The sequence below is a fragment of the Eufriesea mexicana genome, unplaced genomic scaffold, assembly GCF_001483705.2.
Source record: "Eufriesea mexicana isolate 0111107269 unplaced genomic scaffold, ASM148370v2 scaffold10239, whole genome shotgun sequence".
In the NCBI taxonomy this organism is placed as follows: Eukaryota; Metazoa; Arthropoda; class Insecta; order Hymenoptera; family Apidae; genus Eufriesea; species Eufriesea mexicana.
Window position 1 is genome coordinate 42,275 of NW_016917908.1, and position 20,759 is coordinate 63,033.

A 20,759-nucleotide genomic window follows, 5' to 3' on the forward strand; every position below is an offset into this window, starting at 1 on the left:
AATTAAGTTATTTATATATAATATAAATATAAATTTATTGTATATTTTGACGCTACCTTTAATATCAACTAAATGAAACAATGAAATAAATTTTTTTACTGTTTCACCTAATTCAATCTCGAATTCTTTAAAAACTTGTATTAATGTATTAAAAGTATTGGATGCAGCTTTTTGAATAAATGATGAACAACGGGTTACAAGTGCCTGCTGGCATACATTCTACAACAAAATAAAGTATTAGTATATGAAGTAAAAAGATATATAATTAAATGTATATAATATAACATTTATGTGATACCTTTGCTTCAACTACATATAACACAAATATATCAGAGAATTGTTCCATGATAAACTCAAGTAGATGAAATGCTTCTTTAATTGCCATATCAAAACCCTTTTGAGGGTTTGATCTGTTAAGTTCATTATTAAGAAAAGAGAATAAGCCTTTGTTTTTATCAAATAATATAGATAACATCAGTTCTAGAGGTAAAAATTAAAAGAAAAATTGAAAATAAAAAGAATATTGTATTGCAATGTTATGAGATAGTAATATTGTTTATTACATACCACTATCATCTTTTGCTATATTTTGAAAATATCTTTTACTATTCCTTAAAATTTCTAACAAATTTGTGCTGTTCCTTTCTGCTATTGCCCTTTCAAAAATGTTCATAAACGTTTTAAATGAATCCATGTTTAGTGGTTTGTATTATAATTAAGTATAAATCATTAATTATTATATCTTGACATAATACCGGACTTTTTCATATTTTTACGTCACATTGCGCCTTTTTTTGATTATGTCATATCTACAAACAAATGATGATATAATTAAAAATTAAATTGATGAAATATTCAACAAAGCAAATTGGGTTAAAAATGGTAAGTCCAAAATACATATATACAGATATGCGTATTTTCGTATTTGATTATCAAAAAGTCATTTTACGATGTACATTTTTAGAACTGGATTATTTTAAATAATTTATAAAACAATTATTATAATTCAAAAAATGTGCTATTATTATATATAATTAAACAATGTATAAAATGAATTATATCCAATAGGAATTTTATTATTTATGGTAAATTGAGACATTCGAAATTATCTACTTTATAACAAATGACATTTACGATAAAACTATAGATAGAAGCAATTTTGCTGAGGAATTGTATACTTAACTTTAAATTAATAACTGCAAAATCTAGATTTAACCGGTAAACGAATCACGCGTCATGGGTCAATCGCATTGGTCATTTTCATAATCGGAAGATAAAACGTTGCTGGGGACTTCTTCATATTTATCAAAGGAATAAAATCTTTAGAGAATTCAAAATAACGTTGTCCCTATTGGTTTGAAAACAATTTTCATATTAGTTTTGTTTTAATTTGTATTAATATCATTTTTATATATTTTAAAGTGATTAAGAAATTACAAAAATTGTCAAAATTATTATTTTTAGTGACGGTAAATATTATAAAATGAGAATCAATTTCTTGGTATTGGTTTTAATAAATCATTCAATTTTCGCGGTTGCTTGATAAAGAGAACGTCTGTGAGTAAATTATTATGAACAACCAATCCACATTTTTCACTTATGCGAACCAGTTTGACAGGTTTTCATACATACAAAGTAGAATAAAATAACATATCGAATATTTGCAGGGATCGGTATTGGTCACATAACTTGTTGATTTTTATATTTATCAAAATAAATTTTAAGAATTTAGTACAATTAGTTGTATAAAGCGATTGCGAATGAAATGAAAGTTTAAAGAGAAATTAAAAGTAAGTGATGCAAAGAAAAAGAAAAAGGATTGATTTATAACGATCTATAATTGTATAAAGTGTTTAGAAATCAACAATTTTTGGTATACAACAGGTACAGAAAGGTTGTAAAAAGTGGCCATAAATATTAGGAAAATCATTCGAGTATGATAAAAAACTTTTAAACTGTTTACAAGAAGATAACGTAACACGGAGTGGGGAAATATTTTTCTCTATCGAATCCAGTTTAGTCTTTCTATATTAGTCTCATAGTGCAATAGTAGAGTTTACAATGTGCGATCAAAGCAACATTTTGGAGAACAAAGTGATTAATTTTGGTGCGGGACCATCCAAACTTCCGGAACAGGTACCACAAAGAAATTATATTTTTTAATCGAGCTCATTATTTTTATTTTTTAAATAATATAGACGTTACATTATCAGGAATATTAAAATATAGAAAGTAAGATGAAATGGAATAAGAATAGAAACACAATCTATAAAAAATCAAGATATTTCTTTTCTATTTTAATTCAATAGATTTATTTAAATTTATATTTAAAAATAATTCTTTTTAAATGTTTTTGTTTAAGATTGAGATTAAGATAGAGATAGAGATTCTTACTTACGCGTATTTATTATTGTACAGTATTGAAACATTTTATTTAATTGAAATATAATAATTTTTGCAAATATTAAATTTGTTTATGTAGTTATATTATTTGATATCATTAAAATCGAGCATGAATAAATATTAAACTAATATAATACATATTACGGACGAATTAACAAACACGATTAACTATTTTGTTTACGTTTCTGTAGATTTTTATTGCGACCACATAATACTATGTATTAAGTTGCTTAAATATATCGACCGTATCAATAACAATTTCTTCTTTTCTTTTTTTGTAGGTATTGAAAGATGTACAAAAAGAATTACTTGCGTTTAGCAATACTCGTATCAGCATTTTGGAATTGAGTCATCGATCAAATGATTTCAAAAATGTTATTGAAGATGCACAAGCAACATTACGAGAAATACTGTAAGTTGTTGTAATAATAAAATATAAAAAACTCAATTTCTTATCGAGAAACAGATTTCATTAACGAGTTTCGATTATTATTAAAAAAACATCTATCAATGATTTATAATGTTGGTACACATCTCCTGAAACAAAATAACGAACTATTTGAATTTTACAGGTATGTCCCTGATAATTATAAAATTCTATTTATGCAAGGTGGTGGTACAGGGATTTTTGCAGCTGTTCCTTTAAATATGATGACAACCGGTACTGCAGATTACATAGTAACTGGTAAATTTTTTAACATTCTTCCAAATTATAAAGTACATAAGCTTCTAGACTTAAAAATGAATGTGGATTGTTTCTTGTATTTTATCATAAATTTAATTATTAAGGATCGTGGTCAGCTAAAGCAGCAAAAGAAGCAACCAAGTATGGCAATGTGAACTTAGTTTTGCCAAAAATTACGAAATATACGGAAATTCCGGATCCATCTACTTGGAACTTAGATTCCAATGCATCTTACGTTTACTATTGCGCTAACGAAACAGTTCACGGTATGTAAATAATAATAAAATAATCTAATTGTGGATTATCGAATTAATAATAATATTATTTAAGGAATTGAGTTTAATTATATACCTGAAACGAATGGCATACCATTAGTTGCTGATATGTCATCTAATCTACTTACAAGATCTTTAGATATTTCGAAAGTACGTAACGTTAATTTCGACAAATGTTAAACATGATGATGATTTATTGATTAAACTTGCTGTAACATATTGTCCAGTTTGCAGTAATATTTGCTGGGGCTCAAAAAAACTTTGGTCCAGCTGGTGTGACTCTTGTTATAGTGAAAGATGATGTTCTCTGTCATGCTATGAAAATTTGTCCAACAATATTAGACTTCACTATTATGGCAGCTGATAATTCTTTGCACAATACACCACCAGTATTTCAGTAAGGTTTCTTGATAAATATGTTTAATGATAAAATAATCCTAAATACCTAAAGAAAAAAGTTAAACCAATCACAGATGGCTCCCTTTTGATAGAAATAACTATCTCACAATGATATAATACATATTAAAACGTTTGTATTAATTTTTAGAATATATACAGTTGGTTTAGTTTTCAAATGGATCAAGGAACATGGTGGCATTGAAGGAATGGAGAAACAAGCAATAGCAAAGAGTCAAAAGATATATGATATAATCAACGAGTCAAAAGGTTTCTATTCATGTCCAGTTAAATCGGATATGAGAAGTAGAGTGAATGTACCATTCAGAATAAGCAAAGACAATGAGGAACTTGAGAAAGAGTTTTTATCTGGCGCGAGTGCGCGTGGAATGCTTCAGTTAAAAGGTCACAGGTCAGTATAGCTTGGAAAAAAGGGTATTTGATATATGCTATCACATTCTGTATTAAATGTAATATTCAATTACAGAACAGTGGGTGGAATTCGAGTGTCATTATACAATGCTATTACTATAGAAGAGACAGAAAAATTGGCAGAATATATGATGTGGTTTTATCAAAAATATTGTAAAAATTAGAAAATTACAATGTAACTTGCTGGAAATATTATTTTCTTAAAAATACTTTATATATATGTATGAGGTATATAATATTGTTACAAGATCTGTATAAGCCTTTTATGTATTTTATATAACTTATACAATGTTAGTGAAGGAAATATTTAATGATAATATTCATTGTCTTTATAAATATCATATAATACTATGTAATATTTAATGCAAATATATTTTTATATTTTGAAATAATTAATTTCAGAATTATTGTTTTATTAAAACAGAGACATCATAATATCAATGGCTTTTTGCATGTACAAGTTTCTTTATCTTCTGACACTCTCTCTGCAAATATTAGATCTAGCTCTCTTTCTAGATTAAAATTAGTTTTACGACATCCATCAATCACAGCTTTGGACCACTATAATTAATATCTTTTATGTGCTTATTTGTTTGGATAATATTTATATATTCATTTCTATGAATTTATCAATTACCTTAAAGTATTCTTTTACTCTATTTTGTGACCAACCAATTGGTATACTTTCTTGAATATCTCTTAAATTATATAATTTATCTGCCAAGGTTACCAATTTAGCTTTATGACTTTTGTTAAGCGCATTCTGTATTTGTAATCTTTTACGTTCTGCTTTTGGTAAGTTTTTATCATCAGTTACTTCTTTAACAATGTTACAAACCTCAGTGCCAAATATATTTTCTATCTCCTCAAATGTAGTGTCAGTATCTTCTACAGTATCATGTAAGAGTGCTGCCACAATTACAATAGGATCATGAATATTACCTTCTTGAACCAAGATATTTGCTACTCCTAAAAAATAGTTTTACAAATGTAAATAAAAATGGCATATTTCTCATTTTATTGCACAATTATAAAAGAAATATTATTTTTATAAGTTTACAAACCTATTGGATGATTTATATACGGTGTTTCTTTATCATCTTTCCTCCTTTGATCCTTATGTTTTATTGCTGCAAAATTGACACATTTAATTATTATAGACAACAATTCTGCATGAGACAATTCTTTGGGACATGATTTACAAGATCCAAGGATTATGAATGGATCATGATTGACACATGTATCATTTTCCATGATTTTCCACGATTTTCCACCTTATATCTTATTATTGGAAATGAAAAAATAATCAATATTAATATGAAATATTATAAAAAGAATATAAAAAGTTTAATACAACAAATAAATTTTAGCAAAGAAATGTTTAAAAACTATGTAAATTATATTTATTTAAGTCTAAAACCATTAGCGGAAAACATACTCTAGTATTTACTAATACTACAATAAAAAAGAGTTATAAATATATCTAATTCATTCTAAATATATTTAAGCAACTTGTCGGCATACATACATTATAAATTATTCGGATTATACCAGCTGATATTACTTTTAAAGTTTGATGATAGAGGAGCTAAAGTTGCATAAGACGATGCATACAAAACATAACCTTAAATCTTGAGAGTTGCATTTGTTATCCAAGAATATAACTTATTTCTCACAATGTCGCTTAAAAGGAAATTAACGCAAGATAACTTGCGTAAAGCTATGAGTGAACATAAGAAGAAAATAGGAGTTGTCAAAAAAATTGAATCGCCGCTAGCAAAATATCCTTTTTATTACTATTTGACACGTTTTAAGGTTAAGTTTTTTTATATTATACGAATTTTTATTATATTATTTATTTTATATTATATTGTTCTTTTAACATGAGAAATGAATACAGTTTCGCAAATATATCACTTTCTAGAGATTAAAAAAAATTAATTATAGTTTTCGAAAAATCCTTAACCATGGTAAACACATATACAGATGCAGGACAACTCATGTGCATTTTATGCAAAACTCTTATTCGTAGTGACACAGTTTGGCCAGTACATTTAAATTCAAAAATTCACAAGGAAAATATTCAATTAGCAAAAAAGACAAAATTAGAAACAGATACTACAAAAGTTCAAACATTTAAGAGACCTACATCTCCTTCACAAGAATCATCAGCAAATAAAAAAATAAAGGGTATATTAAAAAATTCTATTACACAACCAACACAAATACCATCGAATTTACCATCAGACTTCTTCGATAATCCTTCTAAACAAGTCAATGGTACAATATCATCAAATACTCTTGTAATAACAGAAAAGACTGAAAATGACAAAGAACTTGTACATGAAAAAGATTCAAAGAATATAGAAACAGAAGAGGAAAAAGAAAAGGAAAGAAGCAAAGATACAAATCAACCAGCTCTTCCAGAAGGATTTTTTGATGATCCAATTTTAGATGCTAAAGTAAGAACATTGTATGTGTTACATGTATAGTAAACTAATATCAAATTATTAATGTTTAGGTTCGTAATGTTGAATATAAGAATCCCATAGAAGAGGAATGGGAAAAATTTCAGAAAGAAATTAAAGAAGAAACAGCACAGTCTGCACAGATAATTGCTGATGACCAAGAAGAAGCAACAACAGAAAGACAGTTAGATGAAATTGAAGAACAAATAAGACATTGGTCTAGGTAATTTTGAATATAATTAATTTAATTAATTAAATAATACAGATCATAGTGATTAAATTAAGTATTATTTTGATAGGGTAATGGATCTTGTAAAACGTAAAGAACAAGTACAAGCTACTGATAGAAAACAAAAAAATATAGATGAAGATGTATCTAGCGGTGATGAAACCGAATTTGACGAATTTCTTGATTGGAGAGCCAAAAATTCTTATAAATGAGACTAATTCTAATTAATGTACAGTATTTATGATTTTGTAAATATTTGAAAGTATTATACTATCAAAGTACTTTTCAAACTATCTTATATTCAGAATATTGTTATATTGTCATAAAATTCTGGATATTGTTTGTATAAAAAAGAAGAAAGGAAAAAAAAAACGGAAAATAATCTATGTGTGGTCATTATTTTTTATCTTTTCACCATTTTTCAAAAGAGGAACAACTTATACAGTGTATTAAGATTTTATTAAAACGAATTCGAAGAGTCAGAATATAATTAAGTTTCAAATACAATTGTTATAGATTATTAATTTATCCGTTACAAGCTATAATATGAAATGTATAATATAAAGGTTACAAGGTAGGCTAAGCCACTAGTAAAATAGTGTGAGTAGTATATTGCCAAAAATTTAACAATATCCACTTTCGTTACATACCGGACATTATAAAATATTGAAAATTGAAAAATGAGAGACTCGCATACTCGTTTTACCCGCACCCATCCACGCGCAGTAGCTAGGAAATTCTATATGTAGTCGCTAATCAAAGTTCCTCGCGTGAGTTCATCTAACATATGCTTCGAACGATTTATGTATTTATAATCTCTGAAAAGGTATGTCTCTGTAAGATTCCAATTGCTGCCTAGAAATCCTGTACTTTAAATACTCTTAACGTTTTATAACGTAGCACGTAATCGTATAGAGCTTAATCTTAACGTTACGCCACTTTATTTCTTTAAATCGAGAAGCAAGAGCTATAGTTTACGAATACATCGTGTTTGGTGTCTGTATATATATAAATATTTCGAGATGAGTGTATAATATTTTTTTTCTTTTTTACGTTATTTACTCTAAATCGAATCACAACATTTCATCGCGAACCGTCCAGCGATCGTAGTAGTTGAACATTACGAGACGGATTATTGTATTTCAAGCACATTATGTGATCAGACGAAACTTCTATGCTGATCCTTAGTATAATTCTACAGAAGCTCAAACGTGCGTACACCCTACGTCGTCTCTTAAAAGCAGACTGTGTCGGTGATTATAATACTTCGCTTATAGTAATATTACTAGTGTTTAGAGGGAGTGGATACTCGATCTTAACGATATCCATTGGACGATCGTTTGTCGTACAATCAAGATAAATTTGTGCTGGATACGAAAGGATTACAGTAGGCGAGGTTAATGTAGCAAGAAAATTTTACAAAATCATGAAAGTCGTACTTGAAAGATCGTTTCCTAAGGAAGATATATATTATAATAAAGCACTGACGAAGATAGTTTCCTCGCGGATCGACGATCTTTCATCTCGATCTTGATTTCTGTTCACCTGATTTAGACTGCATCGACATGGTATTGTCTAATTTTGATTTCGGGACGTTCCATCGTTGTCAGCGAGAATTGTTGGTTTCTTATTCGTGTTGCGTCTTCCGGTTTCGAGGTGTCCTGTTCTATTGAACGCAACGAACGCAGGGAGAGAACAGCGTCGTCCATCGAATACTCCACAAAGATATCAAAAGTGGTCACTTTAACCTTCGGATGGTTTACATTTAACCTGTGTGCATGTACAGAACTGACGGTTGGGCATGAAAAATCGATTCCCTCGGAACAATTGGGACCACGGGAACGAGGAGTAATCCAAACACTTCCCCATATTTGGATTACCGATACGTTCTTCCGTGTCTCTATAAACTGACGCACCAGGGAACAACAGTTTGCCCGATCTTCAACGATTATCCGATTAACCATCGGTCCAAGATCGCGAGCAGTAACTTCTCGAACAATCACGTTTCGTGATAAGAACTATGAATTTGTTGCTCGATGATCGACGGTATATACCGAACGTTTATTTCTCGTTATATTTGTGTTCTTTTGTACATTCAACTTTCGTGTCCCTGCCCCGAAGTCGCTTATGTAGTCGCCTATCGAATTCTATCGAATTCTAAGAAGGATATACCTGAACGAACGAAGATCTCTTGCTGTAACAGAGTTCAAACGACCAGCTATGAAATAAACCCGTGAATCATCGATGATTCGTCGAACCTAGATTTCGATCACCACGGTTCGGTTCACATCGTGATCACGCGTATATTTTAAGATGAAACACGAAGGAAGAAAGGAATGTAACGAGAAAAGAAGGATGAGACGACAGTTGTCTACGTTCCGTATTTGGATCATTATCGATGTATCGTTATTGATATCAACAGTTCGAACTGTTTCGTTCTACGTAGGGAATACGTTCTCTGTATAAGTGTCGCGATGACGGTGGCCATATTGTCACCGCCTAAACGACAATAAGGAGACTTACAAAAGTGAGCGAGTGTCCTTGAGTGATAAAGACGAGGCACCCTGCTTGTTTCTTCGTTAATATCCTTTGTGCTACGATATCGTAAGGGTGGAGGGAAACTAACTCAGAGGTAGAAGCATCATAAACTCCGCTAACCGCGTTGAACGTTAACCTCTAAGAACTCTTGCAAGCGAACGATTACTTTTCACAGTGCTATATTATAATCGAAGATTGTTTCAATGAATAATTGTCGGGATACAATGAACGCGATATATCGAGTATCGTTACTTAATGTAATACGGAACACCGGAGTGGACACGTTCTATCCGAAAACGGAAACCTTCCCCGAATTTCGTTTGCGGATCAGATCGGGTCCTCCTCGTTATCCCCTTAGACCCCTTATTTTAATAGTCATTTGCACTTCCTCTCGTTCACGAACGTACCTGCATTCCTCTTATATTCTCCATTCTTTCTTCTTGTTTTACATTTTTTTTTTTTTTTTTTTTTTTTTTTTTTTTTTTTTTTTTTTTTTTTTTATACTCTTCGTCTTCTTTCTCTAACTATTACCCAGTTCCACGGATATCACAGACACGCACACACACCATATGTACTATATGCTCATACGTTTAATTAAATCTTGCTTGACCCCGCGCAACGGGTGTTATATATTAATTCGTGATCGTTGAACGATCGTTTTAACATAGCGTAATCGTTAGAAAGACGTTTCTAAATTTACTTCGTATTTACGTGGCGTGGGTGCTATACAAATGGATCGCCAAGGGGTGCAGAATAGATAGTACACTAGGTGCGGGACGATAATAACTAAGCGAGTCGCTTACACGTTATATATAATATATCTATGAATTATCCTTCGGTAAAATGGTTCAAGAATTAATAATAATAACAATAATTATAACAATGACGTTTAGCAAGAAGAATTTGTTAGCTGTACGTTGCACATAGATCACAGAGTGGATACAGTCGCTAGGCGTTCCAAAAAATTAATCTACAAATAGTGCAAATAGTGCCAAGCCTAGTATCAATGTATATATAATTTTTTTTCTTGTACTGATATATATATATATATACGTATCTATATATATAGATATATATGTATATATATATATATGTATATATATATTTAATTAATCTCATCTCTTTCATTTTTACGTAAACGCTATGTACGCGAGAGCGCAGGCACTAAATTGCTGAGATACAATCGTACCGGACTATCGATGATTATCGTTACTTACTCGGGAAGGAGAAAAGGAAAAATAGGATGATTTCGACGTGTACGTGTACGTCTAAATATACTGATCCATGCGTGTGTAAAGTGTGAAGATCTTCGTCAGATCGTTAGCACCTCGTTAACGAGGTCTTGTGCGATTAACAAATAGGGCAACACGGTCGTATGAACGCGTATATACGATGCATTTGGTCGGTGCTCCATCTAAGGTGAAATTACTTCGAGGCGATTTCGTCCGTTTTCCCTTTCGTTCTCTCTCATTCTCTTCCACGTTTCTTCTAACAAGTTCCAAATCGAAGGTTTACGCGACTCGAATTCGATCAGTCGGACGCGTATGTTTGACCTACGAGGGATCTTTCTTCTCGAGCAACGAACGAAGCTCGCGCTTCGCTGTAGATAGCCTGCTAGAGATACGGGGTCGTGTGAGAAACGTTCGCGAAGTTTGCAGAAGCGACAGAAAGTAAATCTTCGTGGAACACTCGATTCGAAGCGATAAAGGATAAGGATAAGTCGGACGAACGATCGATCGTGTGTGAACGGTGTAACGCCTACGAATCTCGTGGCTATGAGAAACGACCGTGGCTTGGGGTGCAACTACAGACGTGCCTTTCGTCCTCTGTTACACGTAACGTGGCCGTGCACGACTTCTTGTTAATCCTTACTTTAAACGTGTTTATCGCAAAACAGATAGATCTCTGCCTGAAGGTGTGCTTAATTATCACGCGGCTTAATTGGTTTACCCACACGATGTCGGTTCAAACACACTTCGTCTGGTCCCATTCGTGTTGGCTTCTCGATAAAGAAAAACCAGAAAAATGGCTTCTCCTGGCATGGACGACCTACGAGGTACTTCGTCGTCGATATCGTGCTGGGAACACGTACCCGCGGAAAGGATCTGCCTGACATGTCTCCCAGGCGATCTTCTTCATCCTCGATAATAACTCGCGTTTCCCGCAGCTGACACCTACTCGATCCCTTCGTACGATAATAACGCGTATCGATTTTGTACCAGACCAGCTGACGATATGAAATACCTACGATAAAGCGTAGTTAGGACACCGGAGTCCCGTCTTTTAGCTCTGGTCGATTCGAAATCTCGCGGGTCTGCTGTTCTATCATGGATCGTCGAACGTAATGAGGAGTCGGTGATGTCACGGTGTAATCTCGCGTTGGGAAATGGATCGATTCGAAAAATTTGGAAATTAGAGGAGAGTGATGTAGCAACGTTGAAAATAGACGGCGAGATGGCAGAGGTAAAAGACAGAATGCGATGGACTCGAGGATTATCTCTCTGACTGATTGTTGATCCGCGTTCATCGATGGATCGCCGTTTGGCGCAGGTCTAAAACGATTGTTCGCACATATAGAAAGATCGATCAACGCGTCGAGTGTACTGGTTCGACAGTGTCGTTTATAAAATACGAATTTCTTTCTAGCCCCGTAGAGATTGATTAGCTTGAAGCGATGGGTTCTTAGCGAAAGTGACCATTAATGGCGAAATGTACGCTGTCGTTTGGTCCAGTAAAACATATCGAATCGATACAAGGTTCCGTGTTTCCTTGGACAACAAGGAGACACAAACCTTCCATCGTCACTGCTATGTTTCGCCTCCAGATTTCGTTGGCCCGTCTGTAACGCGAGTCTATAGCAAACGAATAGACCGATGGCGAAGAAATTGGTGCCTCACGGTAGACGAATAAGTAAACGAATCATGAGCTTCTTTTTCTCTTTTACTCGTAGAAAATAGGTACGCTCCTCACGCGATTTCCTCTCTTCGTTTCCAAATACAACAGAATCTAATCGACCTATGGGATTCTTCGAATACATCGCGTTATCATTTCTGTGTGCAAAATACGCCGAATATCAAACTATTTCCACAACGATACCGCAAATAAGTTTTGTCTAACTTTATCAAAATTGCGAATTCAACTCGTCCATCCTTCGAGCACGAGGAGTATCATCTTATTCTTCGGTTTTCTCAAACTAAACGTCTCTGATTTCACGCATTTTAAGTTTCATCCCAAAGATTTCACACTTTCGAACCTCTATCCGTGGACGACAAAGGATGGCCAAGTAGAGGCCAGAGTAGAGGCGATACGCAGACTCGCGTAGATCGTAGTAAATCTTGTGCCGAAGCAGCAGACGTAAGACGCGAACGGGCGAATCTTCGGAAATTGTTCTTGAATAATAAAAAGGAGAAAAGTAGCGTCGAATTTGTACGTTTCGAAAGAAGAGTATCGCTTAGTGTCGGTTCGAAGGCGAACCCGGACGATCCTTCGACCGAGAAGCGACCACGCGACCGTCGTCGAAGAAAATGGCGGTGCAACGATGGTCGTGGAGGGGTTACTTCCGTTCTCCAGCGGGCCTACGCCTTGGCCTCGAGTATTTCGACGGTGACGTTCTCCAGGACTGTCTCCGTCATGTTGCTGGGCTGATTTGGCGGTGACTTGTTCGATTTCGACGAAACGGCCGACGCGTTCCCGCTGCTTCCACGACTCCCTCGTCGTGATCCTGTTCGTGACCCTGGCGACAGAGATTTTCTTGCTAAAGTATCGCGTGCTTTGCCGCGACCACATGCCTCTGACATGACACGAAAAGCCGGAATAAAGTTGAAAGCATGAAGAGCCGCGCCGAGGGAGCTGTAGTTCGATCGGAGCGGATTCTTCGTTGCGATTGTGTGAAAGAGTTACAGTGGCGGTCGTGGATTTGGCGTGAAATATTTTTTAAAAGGAATTCCGTTCGACAGATCTCTTTCTTCGCGCGAAGGGGTTGAAGAGGGTAGGATATATCTCGTGTACGCTTTCGTTGTAGAGAAGAAAAGTGAAAAGGCTTTTGCCTTTTTCGTTTCGATTTGCTTTACTCTGCATTCTACTTTGCGTTTATTGGTCGACGCGCAAACAATTTTTTTTTTTTTGAGGGGCAAATTATTTAACAAGATAGGAAGAAATAAATAAATAGAAATGTGAATAAATATGTGCTAACTTCACGAAGAGCTGTCAAGACGAGTTAATGAATTTGAGTAATACGACTTTTCCGAGTGCAAATTTATTATACCAATTGTTTTATATTTAAAGATAAGATTAACTTTGTATTGCATTTATTTCTTTTTCGTGGATAGTAATATTTCCGAGTTTATCCGTTCATCGAGATATGAAAATTCGTTACCAAATCACGAGTAATTATAACCTTTCCCCGCAATTTTCTTTATTTGTGCTTTCAACCGCCACTGTGTGCGCGTGCATGCAATTGTCTAACTCTAAAAGTGCTCGAGAACTCGAACTGTAAAGGTGTTTGAAGTGAAACTCGACGATCGATTTCACTCGTCAATGGATCTTCAGAGACGGAAATGGCGGGCGTATCAAAACTGGCCGATTAAGCCTAAGGTTTCATCACCTATTTCGAGTGAAGTCGATCGATAATCTATCTTACCGTGTAACCGGAACGCATTTCTCGAATGCGAGCCGGTCTCTTGTAAAACTACTTCAGAACTCCGTGCGATAATGGAAATGCACGCGTATACTATCATCGATTCTCGTCGTCGTAACTCGTGTATCACACTATTCGCTAGTTCAATTACACTACGCGGAGGAAATAAAAAATTTCTTTCCACACGATAAGATTCGTGTCTCGAATATACGTATTCGAATTATTCAACAACTACCGCGATTTTGCTTTTTTCCTTCGTGTAAATTCATCGAATGATCTACGTATGTATGTATCCAAAGAAATGGTCCGAATGCGTTTCTTATTCCCTCCCAATTTGATCTACCATTTTATCGAACTGTTACTTTCTGAACATCGGTTGATCGATTGATCGTGATAATTAATTAGGCTATTTATTGAACCGCGAACTCTACGACAGAATCTTCGTCATACGCAAGCAACGATCTTTTACTGTAGCAAGCAACTATAGTCGTGATCCTCGAGAACGCTAGATAGAGGAGACTCGGGTCTATTCGTGTCTGCAAGTAGAAAACTCACACACTTCTAGGCTCGAAGTTCTGACGTATCCGAAAGAGGGTAAGTAACCATAATAAGGGCTATGTACAAAATACACATACATATATATATATATTTATGTTTATAATATATATATACGCTACGATTAACACCGTAAATTATAAGAAAAAGGTATAAAAAACTCGTAAGAATACGAAACTTACCCTCTTCGAAGGACGCGTCAATTTGAAAAGTTTTTTACAATAGAGCACCTCATAGGTCCACAGTACATGATAATCAAGAACAACGGTCACAGACGGGATCATTAAACAGACTACTGCTATAGATGGTCGACTGCAAAGAGAGTCAAATCGCATTAAAAATGTGGAACATGATTATGATCAGTTAAGATGCATCGTTCTGCCGCGACGATTTTTAAGGGCAGTTTCGATATCGTTCGTAACGATCTTCGACGATTTTTCAAAATCGTTTAACCCCTTGACCTTTTCTATACGTAGGAGAAAGTAGGGTGAAACCGGGTATCATTATTTTTCGAAGATAAGAGGTGCGCTATCCAAGTAACGCGTGGTGTAGAATTTAGTCTGTCTACTAAACACAAATACGAGTCACTCGACTTAGAAAATATATCTTTAACGCTGCAACTATCAAATCAGTCGAAATTTTCTTACAGTTACTGAATATATAGAATTATTTCTATATATGTATACTATATTTAGGTGCACATCACAGTTTTAGTATTAAATAAGCAAAATGGGTTGTATAGACCAAATAATGCAACTTGATGCAATCTAACGAATAATTTGTTTAATTATAATCTATTTAATAAAAATAATGGCTCCATTTGTATATCAGATTTGACCATTATCCTTGAGGTAGAAATAGACACAAAATTTCTTTTGCTAAAATTTCAAACAATCTTGACATGAAATTTTTTCCCAACAAGGGAAATCCATTAGCCGACCGGTTTTACCCTACATTCCCTCGTTCATTCTCCAATGTCGTTTTCTTAATTGATTCAAGGGACGTTTCGATTAATCCTCAATTAACCAGCCAAAGGGTTATCGACAGGTTTTAATTCGTACTCTTTCGCATCGTGCATTTATCGTTCACGTTCGAGTTCCACTTACGAGTTTTGATGCAATTCACTTAACAATTGTCCCATGATTTCGCGAAATCGATAGATAAAAGACGTTCAACTGTCATCACCGTAAGTTACAAAATGTGCACGACTTTTTTCGATCTTTATTTTATATCACGTCGTCGATGGAAAACTTCAGGAAGGTACATTGACCACGCGTGATTGTTCGAAAACGATGCATCCAAATTGTTAACACATCGATCTCGATGCACCCTCGAATCGAATGTAACCAACAAGTATCTACCCTCTTTTTGCAGGCAATTGTGCATGCGAGAATATCTGAAGGATTCTGAGCTTGATAGAAGGATTCTAAAGTAAAGAGAAGAGTAGGCAAGAGTAGGTAGTCGCCTACTTTATATACTCGTAGCTATATTATACATATATGGGATGTTCTACGGAAATCGATATACTGGAAGATGGCTATTTTTGGTGCTAGCTGATTAGCTCGAGGAACATTCCACCCCTCTCGTTATTATCGTGGCTGCGAATTACAAAACGGGGTACTTTCACTTCGAAACGACAGCCTGAGAACGATTACGTCCAAAACGTTTACCGATTCTTCCTTCCTCCCACGCCGAGCGATTTTAAAATTGTATAAAAGGAGGGATAGTGCAGCACACGAGTCGTTCCAGCTAAACGCGAGTGACGAAGATGGCGAAAAGAAAATCGTCGGGAAACTTTCTTCGCGTAATCGTGAATATTAAGACAGGAAAATAATGGTTCTTGCTATACTCTAGACACCTGACGTGGTCGTAGCATTTTTTAACAGTTCGCTCGTGAATTACGTACGAGATTCTCCAACTAAATAACTGGTTCTACACGCGTATTTCTCGAACAGATGTTTACCTTGAATATTTCACGCGACACACGGTACACCTCTACGATGGTACACGAGCAGGTTAACTATAGTTGGTCGTAGTTGCAACCGTGTTTAAACACGATTTGCCCGACAATGGCAAACGTTTAACCTGTAATAACCCATAAATCTAGGACCACCATCGAGGAACTGAACGGAACAGAGAGAAAGAAAAGAATCGAGGTTGAAAAAGAAAAATGGTCGATGTGGCGATAAAAGGAAAAAGAAGAAAAATGAAAAAGATACATGTATATGGCGAAAGTAAATCCGTTCCGTCATGTGTTTCCTTTATCTTGTTTCTTTAACGAGACCAGGCGAACTCGGGGGCGTCTCGATTTCCATCGAACACCCGATATAAACTGGCGCGTAAAAGAGTCGCTTGCTTCGTTTCAACGGGACACTGTATAACAAGTTGCTTGCTTAGTAAGTGAATGAATAAAAACCCGTACGGCTCACTCTGTGCTGTGAGTGCTGAGAGTGTTTCGCACCTTGCGAGGCGTTCGGCGAGTGGGCGCGTAAGGAGGCCATCGAGGGTTGCCTCGAGGGAACCCGTACGCTGGCCCTCGAACCGCGTCTTTCCTGCGGGTGCAGAAGTTTATTCTCCCTCAGCAACGACACGTTCATCAGGCGGGCGTTCGGCGTGTTGAAGATGGTACGATTCTCGCGCCAGCGAGCCCTGAAACAGGCGCAACACGAGTTAGGTTCGTCGTTGAAATTTCTAAGAGCTTAGAAGACAATCGTTAACCATGCAGATGATTTCCAAGTTACAAATGGGAATAAAGAAAAATCCTTTGTGTTAAATAATATCAATGATTGAAATTTTTCATAGAGGAGATTTCTAAGTTATTAATAAGTTATACAAGTCTTGGAATTGGAAGTTTTGATTTAGCAGTAGAAGTAGTACAAGTGTATCTTTGGAATTCCTCGTGTCGAAGGAATATATGTATATATGTGTAAAGAACGACGTATCAGTATTTATCTAAGGAATTTTCTTATGGGTTTTCAATTTTATAAGAATTTATTAAATAAAATGGTGCGTTACTTATTTTTTTTCGTATTTTGCGCTTGAATACCGTGCACCGTGGCGGCCATCTTGCGTCGATCGCAGACGGCGGCCATTTTCGAATATTAAACGCACGTGATAATGTAAGTTCATAATTATAAATTGGGACTGTAATCAGAATTTGGTTACGCAGATACATAATATACGACTAAATTTTGTGTACAAAATCGACGAGGTGCGAAATGAAAAATCATTAAATGTGCATTAGACATGCGACATCGAGGACCCATTTTCAGGCATCACTGCCAGGTTGAAGTAGGTCGTAAAGTCTCGTTACGAGAATTGGTAAAGTCGAGAGTCACCGTGCAAGATATGCAAATAGATGGCTTACTTGCTGAAAAGCCTAAGGACGACACAGATGATGATGAACATGAGGGCCATACCAACGAGGACACCGATCATCGTTGGGTCGATATATTGGAGATTGGGTTCCTCTTTCTGCTCGGCTGAAAAACATATTTCACTCGCTTAATAACTTCTAACGATCTCTTCCTCTATATCAACTCATTCGTGGCCAATTTTCATTTAACATCCGCCATTCTTATAGACCTCGCCATTACCCGGTGTAATTAATTCGAAGTTTATTGCAGCGATACTCCGACATTATCGAAACGAACGAAGAGAGAAATGATCCAAATTTCCAGCAACCTCCGAACAGGTTTAATTTAATTTACAACGCGTCAAGTGAGGGACAAGTAAAATGGCGAAGATATTAGAAGCGACGTCGCCCTTTTAATATCCTTTTTTCTCAGAGACTGCGTCATATTCAAAATAATTAATCCAATGTTCGTTTCAACGATACTTACCTACCTTCAAAGACGAAAAGCAAAATTACGATAAAAATGGTAAAATCGGAGGCATACGATGTTCCACCCAAATTTTCATCAGGTGATTATTTCCAACGCCATGAATTTAATTTAGTTTGTAACGTCCCTAGGACGCGAATAAAAATAAAAATGGCGGAACGGCAGAAGCGACGACGTTTTTAATTTTTGTCACCGGAAACGCGAGTACACCAGCTCGCGCCTGTTAATTGATCGCGCGAGAACAGCTGACGAATTAATGAACTCCGCGGGATTTTAGGCCGGAATTCCATTAACTTGGAACTCGGCTGCTTGTTGTCGCGAGCGAACGAGAGTGGAATCTCGTTAAAAAGTGGCGCGGAAAGTTCCAGGGTTGTTTCTGCCCTTACCGACGCACACAATCACGCCGTCAGGCTGGGTAACCGGGATCTTCTCGAAGATGCAAATGCAGCGGCCGTCCCTGCACTCCGTCTGGCTCACCCTCGCCTCGCATTGCTCGTGAAAGAAGCACGACTCGTTCACGTTCGCCGCTGAAAACAAAAACCATTAACGACAGGCTCCTACACTCTCTGCCTCTCTTCGCGACGAATATTCCGCGAGATATTACTCCTAGAGCTTTTCTCCGTGAAAAGCCACCGTTTCCGTTTACGTAGCAGCCGTTCGACGTGTATCTTGCCTGTTTGTAATATGCAGCGTTCGAAACTGGGGGTATAAGCGAACAACAAAGGGTGCTGGCTGGAGGTGGTTGCTTTCTCGACGTTTCGTGTCGAAATTGTCGAGACTTTTCCGATATACCATCTTTTCTCTCTTTTCTCTCCCTTTTTTTTTTCCATGCACAGAGTGATCCAAAATTAGCGGTTCGAATAGGGTCAGAGAGATCTCGTGGCTCGAAGTGAGACGAAAATTAAAAGATTCTAACTATTTTCTTTTTTCCTCATCCTCGGTTTCCGAAAAATTCGAAGTCTCCAATAATACAGGATGAATCTGAGCCACGAATCTCCCTGATTTGCACTGAATTTGAGGCACCCTCCATGCTGCTAATCAGGAAGGTATTCTCCTCGAAGATTCGATCGGTTGTTTAGCGTTTCGAGTTCCCGTTTCGAGGGTAAGTATTTTAATTTATTTACATATTTATCAGGCTCGCTGACACAGTTCGGTAATCTGTATCGTAAGAAGAGAGTAAACTGGACTAAGAGAAATGATTTAATACGCGGTATTATGTTTATGTATTATGTATTGCGTATATATATTCCGATATCCAGATGCTGCGACGACCGGTACCTCGTTATAATTCTGAATTTATAGTAGAACGAAGATGTTTATTAAAATGAAACGTTCTCGCAAGTTCGATCCGCCTTTGCAACTTCACCGTTTCACGTCGGATTCTCGGTCAGACTCAGTAATCCACCCCTTTGGTGCTCGAAGTCGGAACGTTTTATCCTAGTTTCTCCCCGGCGGCTATAGAACATCGTTGAACCGGTATAAACTTGTAAATTAGCGAGAATAAAATCCATTTCTTTTACGACGAACGTTCCCTGCCTCGGACAGACAGTAAAACGCTCTGTGTACGTGAAATATCTCTACCTCGAGGACAGTGTCTATACCGTTGGTAACTAAAAATGACGAGCATTGTGGCGAGACGTTATCGACGTGCCAGTCAATCGTCGTGCGATAACCCGATGCCCTAGTCTATCTCACGGTTAGCTGTCCATCATCCTATACGGTCACTTATATGGTTACTCCGATATCGTTTTATGAGATCACGGATTGAGTGTCCAATTTGAATATTCAAGTTCAATTGGATCGGACAGTTTGGAGATCGATGACGATCGCAGACCGATCTAAGAAGGAATTATTTGCCCTCTTAGCGTGTTTGCGGATGATGGCGTATACATCTAGAGGTTAATGTGGCGAGTCCGATCGACTGATTATTCGCCGCACTGCCCTGGATATATCGGCCACAGGCTCGCAATTAGGAGAGTGGCTTAACGTCGATCGAGATTTAATCCAAACCAAAATATGTCCCCTTTTTTCTCGCTTGTTTTACGGATCGTACACGAGTTCCTTTAGCTATTGTACCAGAGGAACTCGAAACTGACGGGGAATTAAGGCTGTTGCGTGAAATTGGTTAACGTAATCTATGTATATATTGTACATAGGTCTGTTCGAAGTTTAGCAATATTATTTGGGTACATTCTATTTCTATTTGAGGTTCTTTCGTTGACGATTAATTACGAATATCTGATAATTAGTATTTATCAGACAATCGAAATTACGTCGTTAATAGATGTAAATTGATTTTC

The 20,759-nt window shown here is 35.9% G+C and overlaps 5 protein-coding genes across 6 annotated transcripts in view; 2 read left to right on the forward strand and 3 right to left on the reverse strand.

Moving 5' to 3' along the window:
- LOC108553322 (DNA-dependent protein kinase catalytic subunit) overlaps positions 1 to 694 on the reverse strand; it is a 12,739-nt gene extending 12,045 nt beyond the window's left edge. The window contains exons 1-3 of the mRNA XM_017908185.1: positions 568 to 694; positions 299 to 480; positions 57 to 219 (exon numbers count right to left, since the gene is read on the reverse strand). Of these exons, the coding sequence (XP_017763674.1) occupies positions 57 to 219; positions 299 to 480; positions 568 to 694 (472 nt within the window). The remainder of the gene's footprint in view (positions 1 to 56; positions 220 to 298; positions 481 to 567) is intronic.
- Positions 695 to 1,890: 1,196 nt separating this feature from the next.
- LOC108553320 (probable phosphoserine aminotransferase) lies at positions 1,891 to 4,355 on the forward strand. Its single transcript, XM_017908183.1, has 8 exons — positions 1,891 to 2,136; positions 2,685 to 2,815; positions 2,976 to 3,088; positions 3,193 to 3,354; positions 3,419 to 3,513; positions 3,591 to 3,760; positions 3,911 to 4,171; positions 4,247 to 4,355. Exons 1-8 carry the CDS (start codon positions 2,062 to 2,064, stop codon positions 4,353 to 4,355), a joined length of 1,116 nt encoding a protein of 371 aa, XP_017763672.1. The 5' UTR covers positions 1,891 to 2,061.
- Positions 4,356 to 4,620: 265 nt separating this feature from the next.
- On the reverse strand, positions 4,621 to 5,709 carry Mesh1 (Metazoan SpoT homolog-1). Its single transcript, XM_017908177.1, has 4 exons — positions 5,630 to 5,709; positions 5,256 to 5,472; positions 4,829 to 5,160; positions 4,621 to 4,752 (listed from the first exon to the last, which is right to left on the reverse strand). Exons 2-4 carry the CDS (start codon positions 5,443 to 5,445, stop codon positions 4,621 to 4,623), a joined length of 654 nt encoding a protein of 217 aa, XP_017763666.1. The 5' UTR covers positions 5,446 to 5,472; positions 5,630 to 5,709.
- Positions 5,710 to 5,749: 40 nt separating this feature from the next.
- On the forward strand, positions 5,750 to 7,100 carry LOC108553321 (zinc finger protein 830). Its single transcript, XM_017908184.1, has 4 exons — positions 5,750 to 5,972; positions 6,170 to 6,653; positions 6,713 to 6,882; positions 6,959 to 7,100. Exons 1-4 carry the CDS (start codon positions 5,869 to 5,871, stop codon positions 7,098 to 7,100), a joined length of 900 nt encoding a protein of 299 aa, XP_017763673.1. The 5' UTR covers positions 5,750 to 5,868.
- A 3,496-nt stretch (positions 7,101 to 10,596) lies between these two features.
- jus (EB domain-containing julius seizure protein) overlaps positions 10,597 to 20,759 on the reverse strand; it is a 43,025-nt gene continuing 32,862 nt past the window's right edge. For both annotated transcript variants that reach the window (XM_017908204.1, XM_017908206.1), the window contains 4 exons: positions 18,846 to 18,986; positions 17,985 to 18,099; positions 17,079 to 17,266; positions 10,597 to 13,159 (listed from right to left, as the gene is read on the reverse strand). In XM_017908204.1, coding sequence (XP_017763693.1) covers positions 13,002 to 13,159; positions 17,079 to 17,266; positions 17,985 to 18,099; positions 18,846 to 18,986 — 602 coding nt within the window. In that variant the 3' untranslated portion in view covers positions 10,597 to 13,001. The remainder of the gene's footprint in view (positions 13,160 to 17,078; positions 17,267 to 17,984; positions 18,100 to 18,845; positions 18,987 to 20,759) is intronic.

What these genes read in the sequence shown, in the direction of transcription:
- LOC108553320 (XM_017908183.1), top strand. Translation starts at nt 2,062, where the DNA reads ATGTGCGATCAAAGCAACATTTTGGAGAACAAAGTGATTAATTTTGGT. An exon ending in CATCCAAACTTCCGGAACAG is followed by an intron (nt 2,137 to 2,684) that starts GTACCACAAAGA and finishes CTTTTTTTGTAG; the next exon opens with GTATTGAAAGATGTACAAAA. An exon ending in AATACACCACCAGTATTTCA is followed by an intron (nt 3,761 to 3,910) that starts GTAAGGTTTCTT and finishes ATTAATTTTTAG; the next exon opens with AATATATACAGTTGGTTTAG.
- Mesh1 (XM_017908177.1), bottom strand. Translation starts at nt 5,445, where the DNA reads ATGGAAAATGATACATGTGTCAATCATGATCCATTCATAATCCTTGGA. An exon ending in GTATATAAATCATCCAATAG is followed by an intron (nt 5,161 to 5,255) that starts GTTTGTAAACTT and finishes ACTATTTTTTAG; the next exon opens with GAGTAGCAAATATCTTGGTT. An exon ending in GAGTAAAAGAATACTTTAAG is followed by an intron (nt 4,753 to 4,828) that starts GTAATTGATAAA and finishes TATTAATTATAG; the next exon opens with TGGTCCAAAGCTGTGATTGA.
- LOC108553321 (XM_017908184.1), top strand. Translation starts at nt 5,869, where the DNA reads ATGTCGCTTAAAAGGAAATTAACGCAAGATAACTTGCGTAAAGCTATG. An exon ending in ATCCAATTTTAGATGCTAAA is followed by an intron (nt 6,654 to 6,712) that starts GTAAGAACATTG and finishes ATTAATGTTTAG; the next exon opens with GTTCGTAATGTTGAATATAA. An exon ending in CAAATAAGACATTGGTCTAG is followed by an intron (nt 6,883 to 6,958) that starts GTAATTTTGAAT and finishes TTATTTTGATAG; the next exon opens with GGTAATGGATCTTGTAAAAC.